Source organism: Phodopus roborovskii, unplaced genomic scaffold (genome assembly GCF_943737965.1).
Source record: "Phodopus roborovskii unplaced genomic scaffold, PHOROB, whole genome shotgun sequence".
NCBI classification, from domain to species: Eukaryota; Metazoa; Chordata; class Mammalia; order Rodentia; family Cricetidae; genus Phodopus; species Phodopus roborovskii.
The window spans coordinates 16,615,234-16,624,699 of record NW_026125052.1 but is presented as its reverse complement, the minus strand read 5'-3'; the positions used below and the strand labels follow the sequence as shown (position 1 = coordinate 16,624,699).

Genomic DNA, 9,466 nt, shown 5'->3' with positions numbered 1-9,466 from the left:
TAAGAGTGGTGGGAGTGCCAGGTGGTGGTGGCAGGAGCCTTTAATCCCAGCCCTAGAGAGGCAAAGGCAGGCAGATCTCTGTGAGTTCAAGGCCAGCCTGGTCTACAGCGTGAGTTCCAGGACAGCCAGGGCTGTTACACAGGGAAACCCTGCCACTTCAGGGAAAAAGAAGTGGTGGAAAGAACGGATCAAGGAAAGGGCACTTGTCAAAGTCTGGGTCCTCCCTCCCCTCCGCCTCCCTCCACCACACTGGGGTTGGCTTTCACTGTCCTCCTAGCATTAGGCAGTATGTGACGCCAGTCCCTAGCAGGTGGCCATACATGCAGACCTAGCTTGCCAAAGAGGTGAAGACAGCCAGGCCCTGCTGCCCTGAGGGTACAACTGACAGGGCCTCTACCTCCCCGCCTCCACGGGTAGGCTTCTGGAAGTGGATCGACAGGATGTCATGCAATTCTTGGGCATCCAGGACATCGGGAATGTTCGTCACGAGCACCGAGTGAAGCACTTGCTGGAATTTTATCTAGGAAGAGAGCCAGGAGATGGCTAGGGCTCACTGGAATACAGGGCAGTGGGGGCAGAGGCTGCAGCAAGGAGTAAAACACACCGGGGGGGGGGGTCCGGAAGCCCAGGAAGGCTGCTGTATAGATAGGCCAGTGAGCTTTGGGCACCCTGAGCCCTCCCCAGGCAGGTGTTTGCCAGGTAGATCCCTCCCCGGCCCCACTCACCACTCACCTTGGTTTGGTGGATCTCCCCACTCACATAGGGAGAGACTCTCAGAGGCACCTGCTGCCGGCCCAGGGGCACTCTGAACTGGCCAATCTGGCATAGGTTCTGGGCCACTGTGAGGAACAGGAAGGGGTAGCCTTTGGCATCGAGGCCTCTCCTCTCCCAGGTTCATGCACCCTGACCCCCCCAGCCTCCCCTGCAGGGCCCTTACCTTTTTCATCAGCAAAACCTAGCATGACCGTCCCTTGCAACACCTCCCGGGTCTCCACATCCCCGCCTCCATTCTTGGCCTTCCCAAAGAAGATCTCCAACTTGTCTAGCAGCTCCTCCTCACTTAGCTGAAGTCCAGAAGGAAAGCCGCTGACTAGCACCCTGTGACTATCTGGCTGGCTGGATACCTGGCAAGACACAGAGCAAATGACCCACTCATCCATAGGACCAGCTGCTGAATCCCACCTATTGCACGGGAAAGGACCCTGCTGTCTGTCACCTGGATGTTGGTCACCACAGGCAGCTCCAGGGGCTGGATCTGCACCCGAAGCCGGCATTCCTCAATGTCAATTTTATGTTCCTTTTGTTGTAGCAACTGATCGGCCACTGGGGAGGAGGGAGGGGGACAACAACAGGGTCAGTACTGGGAAACCTTTTGACTGCCCTCTTGAACCTACCCCCCCCCCAATGATCTCCTCGCACCCAAGGCTAACCTTTGGGATCATCAAAGGTGACCAGAGCAGAACCTCCAGGCAGAGGGCAGCAGATCTTCAAGTTAGAAACTAGGAACTTGGGTACTTGCTTGCTCCGCTGAGTGTGGCCTTGGAAGGCCAGGGGGACTTCGGGCACTGGGAATGGAATCTGGAGGTTGGGGGAGGGAGGGAAAGAACAAATTGCTTCCAGAGTAGGAAAGTTCCCCTTCTGAGCAAAACGTGGCCCCCAGTTCTGTTTGGCTGATACTAAGTGCAGGGTGCCTTTACCTAAATAGATGGACGGACTGTGTGGTGGTGATGGCAGGTCATACCAGCTACTTTTCCCTTTTTTTTTTTTTTTTTTTTTTTGTCTTTTTCAGCCAGGGTTTCTTTGTGTAACCCTGGCTGTCCTGGAACTAGCTCTGTAGATGAGGATGACCTCAAACTCACAGAGATCTGCCTGCCTCCATAGTGATGGAATTAAAGGTGTGGACCACTACCCGCCTCACGCCAGCCACCTTTCATACAAACTCTTGGTTTGTCCTCCCACACGTCTGGGAGGTAGGTAATTTCTCATCACAGATGAGAAAGCTGGGATTCAGCAAGGAATAGTAGTTACAGATGTGCTTATATGTCTGTGGGTGTGTCCAGGTACCCATGAAGGCCAGAAGACAGGGTTATATCACCTGCATCTGGAGTTATAGGCTGCTCCAGGAGGTGCATAGGAAGTGAACCTATGTCCTCTGCAAGAGCACCAAAGTGCTCTTAACCACTGATGTCTCTCTCCAGCCCCTGACCAGCCCTTTTCTACCAGGAATACCTCATTTCCCACCTCACCTTATCTTTGGGAGAGGCCAGGAGCTCCCTTTTCTGCTGCTGCAGCTCCTGCAGCTTCATCTTGAGCCTGGATTGCTCCTCCTGAAGACTGTAGAGGACCTGTTGGAACAGAAGGGAATAAGAAGGCAACCATTTAATCCTAGTAATTGGGAGGCAGAGGCAGGCAGATCTTTGTGAGTTCAAGGCCAGCCTGGTCTACAGCAGGAGTTCCAGGACAACCAGAGCTACACAGAGAAACCCTGTCTTGGGGGTGAGGGAAGAGGATAAGAAGGAAGAGATGGTAGTTCTGGCTGACTGGGAAAAGCAGCAGGAGTTTAGAGGAAGGATAATCCCAACTCAAAGATGAAAGCAACTGAATCCTCTAGAAAGAGCCAGGGCTTAAGGCGGCAAAGCGTCATACCACTGTTTGCTAACTTCTGGTTGTTCTGGGGGTTGAACCTGGTCCTTGGGCATTCAAGGTGCACACTGTCACTGAGGTACACTCCAGTCTATTTGTTAACATTTACTGAGCTAGATCTGTATGCTTTCTACATGTGTGTGAGTGTCATGTTGGAGGTCTGAGGACCAGTTTGTGGAGTGAATTCTTGACCCCGCTCCCTGTGGGATCTGAGAACTAAATTCAGGTTGCTAGGCTTGCCCAGCAAGCACCTTTACCCTCTTACCTTCTTTTTCTTTTTTCTTTCTTTCTTCTTCTTTTTTTTTTTTTTTTTTTTTTTTTTTGTTTTGTTTTGTTTTGTTTTGTTTTTGTTTTCAAGACAGAGTTCACTGTGTATCTCTAGCTGTCCTGGAACTCACTCTGTAGACCAGGCTGACCTTAAACTCACTGAGATCCACCTGCCTGCCTCTGTCTCCTGGGGTGGTGGGATTAAAGGTGTGTGCCACCAATGCCAGGTGTATGGAGGCCATGGGTGACCCTGAACTCCAGTTTCCCCTACTGATAGCTGAGATTATAGGCTTGTACTTCCACATCTAGTTTATGCAGTGCCAGGGATTGAACTCAGGACTACTCAAGGCAAACCTTCTCTCCAGCTAAGCTACATTTCCAGCCCCTCCTTCAGTCGACGTGAGGCAGGGTGGTAGCATGTAGTCCCCACTGGACTACTACTTACCACGTAGCTCAAGCAGGCCTCAAACTCACAGCAATCCTACTTTAGCCTCCAGAGTTCAAGGGTTACAGGCATGAGCTACCCACCCCACACGTAAACTAAACCTTTCAAATGGACTGTATCGCTCAGTTCTAGCCACAACACTATGGGGATGCCCTCTTGTCCTTGTTTGTATAGATGAGGAGACTTTAAAAGGTTAAAGGATGTATCACAAGTCATTTGGCCAGGCAGAGTGAGCCCAGAGGATTCTACCAACTGGTAGGTACTTCCCAGTGAAGAAGTGAAGTCCTGAGTGGAGAAGTAATTTTCCCATCCCCTGGCTTGTCCTCTTCCCACATACCAAGCCGCCTGTCAGGCTGGTTCGAGTTGGAGGGAGTCCAAAGAGAACACAAACAGAACAGACAGGGAAATGGCACAAGGGATACAAATGAATGCACCTTTGTTTGTGGCAAAGTACAGACATTGGCTGGCAGAGCTCAGGAGGTAGGTAGTTAGGAAACCTAAGATTCGTCCGGAGAAGGGCTTGGAATGAGCCAACTTGCCTTGATCCCATCTGCATCCCTAATGTCTAGAAAGGTCGCTGGAACAGGTGGTGCTGAGGACATTCTGTGTGAGTTTGTTCTGTTTCAGGCAGAGGAAAACTAGAACTTGACCACATTCTGCTGGCTTAAGAATGGTGAGAAAGAGCCGGGCAGTGGTGGCATATACCTTTAATCCCAGCACTTGGGAGGCAGAGGCAGGTAGATCTCTGTGAGTTCAAGACCAGCCTGGTCTACAAGAGCTAGTTCCAAAGCCACAGAGAAACCCTGTCTCAAAAAAACATAATAATAATAAATAATAATAATACTAAAAAGAATTGTGGGAAAGGTTTACATCTGTGAATCAAAGGTTACAAACTCAGTGCAGTTACAGACTACTTAGATGACATCATCGAGTCAAGATCAATGCAGGGTGATGAGGAGTGTTTGAGTTTATTTTTTTTCCCCATGAAGATGTGGTTCCAATATCCTATTCTTTTTTGTTTTGTTGTTATTGTTTTTTGAGACACAGTTTCTCTGTGTAGCCCCAGCTAGCTTGGGACTCACTCTGTAGACCAGGCTGGCCTCAACCTCACTGAGATCCACCTGCAACATCTAATCTATTATTTAACATGAACACTTTCATTTTTCTTTTTTGTTGTTTTTATGTTTTGGACACAAGGTCTCTATTTAGCTCAGGTTACCCTAAACTCAAGGCAGCACCCTGCCTTAGCCTCCAGAGTGCTGGAATTACAGAAATGCATCACGCTTTTGCCCTTTTCTTCCTGTTACATATGATGCTACAACACTAATCTTCTCACAGATGTTCTTTGTGCATGATGGGATAAGCCCATTGTGAGCTGAAAATACTGTAAGTTAAAAATGCATTAACTTTTGGGGATGACCCCAAACAGGAGAGAAAAGACTGGCACCAAAAAAAAAAAAAAAAAAAAAAAAAAAAGACCACTGCCACCTGCAGCTGACTTGTTGCTATAATAGGATGCATACACCACATCAAGGCCACCAGAAGTTTGTCATTTGGAACAGAGTAGAGGCCACTGCCATCAGGAACTTTTCGGAAGTGTCTTCGATGGCCATGTATGTTCCAATCTCTATGGGAAGCTGTATACACGGCTCCACTCACAGCAAGGTAGTCAGGAACCAATCCCCTGAAGCCTGGAAGGACTGAACCCCATCCCTGATTTGGATTTGCCACCAAAGCTCCCCCACCCCCCCAAAAAAGAGCTTTCCTCATAAGAAGGAAAGACAAAACATCTGAGAAAAATAAAATGGAAATTATACTTTTAAGAAATTCGAACAGCACTTGGGAGGCAGAGACAGGCAGATCTCTGTACGATTGAGGCCAACCTAGTCCACAGAGGACAACCAAGCTATACTGACAAACCCTGTGCTGATATCTTGTTCAGACAGGCTTTATTTGTACAAGCAAGGTTATCACCACAAAATCCTGTCTCAAAACAAAACAAAACAAAACAAAAAACTAAAAGGGAAAGAAAGAGAAAAAGAAAGAAAGATGTATTAAGCCGGGCAATGGTGGTGCATACCTTTAGTCCTAGCTCTCTGGAGGCAAAGGCAGAAAGATATGAGTTTGAGACCAACCTGGTCTATAGAGCAAGTTCCAAGACAGGGATACATAAGGAAACCCTGTCTCAAAAAAAAAAAAAAAAAAAAAAAAAAGAAATGCATTGAATAAACCAGATGTGGTGGTGAATGCCTTTAGTCCCAGCACTAGGGAGGCTGCAGCAGACAGAATTTGAGTGCCGCTTGGGTTACATATCCAGATAGAAAGGTAAAGGAAAATGCTTTGGATTCACTTGTCACAGTTTAGCATTGCAGGGCATCAGTGGTCATCCACATGACTGTTTGCCATAAGCAGAGATAACATCATATTACAAATGGAAGAGATCAAAATCCAAAGATCACTTAGGGGTAGCGGAGCACAACTTTAATCTCAGTTTTGGAGAGGCAGAGTCAGGTGGGTCTGTGAGCTTGAGGCCAGCCTGGTTTATATTGTGATTTCCAAGCCAGATAACGCTATTAGTGAAGCCTTGCCCAAAATGTTTTTTTTTTTTTTTTTTTTTTAAAAAGGCACTTCCTACTGAATATGTGCCACTTTAACACTACTGCAAAGCTGGACCGTTGTGAGTTGAGGACTTATGTGAACTTCTGACCATTGTCTCTATGATAAGTATAACTTTGTAGTTGCCTAATTCAAATGCCCACCAAGTTGCCAAAACTTCTGTGAATCTGTGTGATCTGCCCCTCCCCACCACAGTGTTCAGGATAGAAATAGGGATTTATAATTGTTAAATACAGGCTCTATCCCAGAGCTACAACCCCAGCCTAGGAGGTGACTTTTTTTTTTTTTTCCCGAGACAGGGTTTCTCTGCTTCTCTGGAGGCTGTCCTGTAACTAGCTCTTGTAGACCAGGCTGTCTCGAACTCAGAGATCCACCTGCCTCTGCCTCCTGAGTGCTGGGACTAAAGGCGTGTGCTACCACTACCGGGCTTCTAGGAGGTGATTTTGTGATATTTGAATAATAGAGTCTCACTGCCCCGGGCATTTAGTAGTTTCTCATTAGACACTTAACTATTTCCCCTGCCTGCTGGATAAATGGTATTACACTAAAGTGGAGGTGGTGGTAGTGGGAGGCACTGGTGAGATGGCTTAGTGATAAAAACACTTGCTACAAGACTGATGACTTGAATCTGACCCCAGATCAATGGTGGGAAGAGAGAGCTTCCTGCAAGGTACCCTAACTGCCACGTGCTCACCATGACAAGTGTGCTCACATATAAACACAGGCAGGCAGGCACTCTGGTGTGCGCACACACAATAACAACAGTAATACAGATTATGTAGTGGTTAAGACACATTATTGGCAGGACTGTAGAGATGGCTCAATAGTTAAAAGCACTTGCTGGCCAGACAGTGGTGGCACATGCCTTTAATCTCAGAATTTGAGAGGTGGAGGTAGGCAGATCTGTGTGAGTTCGAGGCCAGTCTTGTCTACAGAACAAGTTCTAGGGCAGCCAGGGCTACACAAAGAAACTCAGTCTTGGAAAACAAACAAACAAAAGCACTTTGCTGCTCTTGCAGGACTCAGGTTTGGTTCCCAGCACCCACATGTTGGCTCACAACTGTCCTTAATTTCCCTGAAGGGGATCCAACATTGACTTCTGACCTCCAAGGGTACCAGTTATGCACATGGCACACATACATACATGCAGGTAAAACAATTATACAACAAAATAAGCCAGGTGGAGGTGGCACACACCTTTAATCCCAGCACTGGGGAGGCAGAAGAAGGTGGATGTATATGAGTTCAAGGCCAGCCTGGTCTACAGAGCACAGAGCAAGTTCCAGCTCCAATAGCTGCAGAGAAACCCTGCCTCAAAAAAAACAAAAAAAAACAAAAACAAAAAAAAGGTAAATAAATCTTGGGCTGGAGGCATGGCCCAGAAATAAAGAGCACTGGCTGTTCTTGGAGAGGACACAGGTTCAATTCCGAGCACCCATATGGTGATTCAGAACCATCTGTCACTCCAGATTCAGGTAATACAATACCCTCTTCCATCCTCCAAAGGCAGGCACCAGGCACGCAAGTGGTACATAGACACATAGATGTACATGCAGGCAAGACACACATATAATGAAAAAAAAGTAAAAATAAAAATTTCAGGGTTGGAGAGATGGCTCAGAGGTTAAAAGCCCTGGCTGCTCTTTCAGAGGTCCTGAGTTCAATTCCCGGCAACCACGTGGTGGCTCACAGCCATCCTTAATGAGATCTGGTGCCCTCTTCCGGTGTGCAGGCATACATGCAGGCAGGACACTGTATACACAATAAATAAATCTTTAAATAATTTTTCCTGAACAGAGAAATTAATCTAAACCAATTTTTAAAAGACAGTGGTGGGGCTGGAGAGGCAGCTCAGCAGTTATGAGCACTTGCTGTTCTTACAGAGGATCTGAGTTTGGTTTCCAGGATTTTCTTTTCCCAGTATGTATGAGTATCTTGCCTGCACATATGTCTGTGCCAGAAGAGGGTGACAGATCCCCTAGAAATGGAGTTGCAGAAGGTTGTTAGCCTCCACATGAGTGCTAGGAATTGAACCCTGATCCTCTGGTAGAGAGGTCAGTGCTCTTAACCATTGAGCTATCTCTCTAGTAGAGTTCCAATCCCCTGGAACTAGAGTTATGGATGCTGGTGGTGAGAACTGAAGCCAGGTTCTCTGCAAGAGCAACATATACTCTGTTGAGCCAGTTCTCCAGGCCTCTCTGCCTTACTTTTAAAGGCAAGATCTCTTATTGGTCCAGTAGGCCAGGGTGTATCCCTGATAAACCCCAGGGATGTCTCTCTTCCTCCCCCTGCTGGGAGTGCAAGCACACTGGGTCCTGAGGCCTGAATTCCTTCTCATGCTCGCAAGGCAGTTTACAGGTTCTCTCCCTACCTCCCTATAGGTATCCTTGTGAAGAAGTTTAATATCCCTACGTAGTAAGCAAGGACACAGGAATTAGACTGTAACTCTAGAAAGGCTAATGACTGCTCCAGGACAACATGATCTGAAGAAACTGGGTCCAAAACAAGGCAGGTTTGCTCTGGGAGCAAAGAGAGGCAAATGAAAGCTTTCCAAGCAAAAGAACTAACGAGAAGGGGAATCTGGGAAAGCGGGGGAGGACAACCTGCACTGGATCCCTCCAAGAACGTGGCTGCCCTCGGTAGGACATAGCTGGCTTCTGGTGCCTCACTGGATGCTGGATGGGCCGACTTCACAGCTCGACCTAGCTGCTTATGGCCTCAGGAGTCAGAGGGAAGTGAGGGACACCACCAGAGAGGGCCAATAGATCGTCGATATGGAAATCAAAGAGGAGGAGTCTGGAACTGGGACATACCTCCCTACCTCCAGGGCGTTCCTATTTCCCATTAGAGCAGGTACCAAGGAAAGTATCTACAAAACTCAAAACATATATCCACACAGAAATTAAAACATGTACCCACACCAGTCAGTGGTAGCACACGCCCATAGTTCCAGCACTCCAGAGTCAGAGGCAGGAGGATCTCTTTGAGTTTGAGGCCAGCCTAACCTAGAGTGAGTTCCAGGACAGGCTCCAAAAGCTACAGAGAAACCCTGCCTCGAAAAACCAATAAATAAATAACCCAACACAGAACGATCAAGGTACTGATCGGTGGTAGAGTCCTGGTCTCTGAGGTAGTAGGTAAAATGACCAAGTCCACAGCCTTAAGGTGACCCCCACCGCTCCTGCCCCCTTACTTACATGTTGCAGAGTCACAGACATGGTCACACCTGGTTAGCAAAAGCTGAGGCTTCAGATCAGGGCACAAGAAAGAGGGTCCTGGAATTGGGCCCTTTAGTCTAACATAAACTCCAACCACTTCTGCTTGCAAGCTTTGCTTCTACTTTCGTTTCTGTGAATTCCCGCCCCTGGGAGGAGCCTTGTAAGTCTTCAAATCCACCCACCCAGCCTGAGGCCTTAAGAGTCGTTTTTATGCTCTAGTGGACACAAAGGGAATACTGGCCCCAAGTAACCTTCCCAGTCAAACCTGGCATTAACC

At 47.7% G+C, this 9,466-nt stretch overlaps 1 protein-coding gene across 1 annotated transcript; it reads right to left on the bottom strand.

Moving 5' to 3' along the window:
- Nucleotides 1-15: 15 nt before the first annotated feature.
- Nucleotides 16-9,302, bottom strand: Ifi35 (interferon induced protein 35). The gene is made up of 7 exons (XM_051177517.1): nt 9,169-9,302; nt 2,247-2,345; nt 1,431-1,578; nt 1,217-1,323; nt 938-1,124; nt 733-839; nt 16-520 (listed from the first exon to the last, which is right to left on the bottom strand). The coding sequence occupies exons 1-7, from the start codon at nt 9,187-9,189 to the stop codon at nt 329-331; spliced, it is 861 nt and encodes a 286-aa protein (XP_051033474.1). The 5' UTR covers nt 9,190-9,302; the 3' UTR covers nt 16-328.
- Between the last annotated feature and the right edge of the window lie 164 nt (nt 9,303-9,466).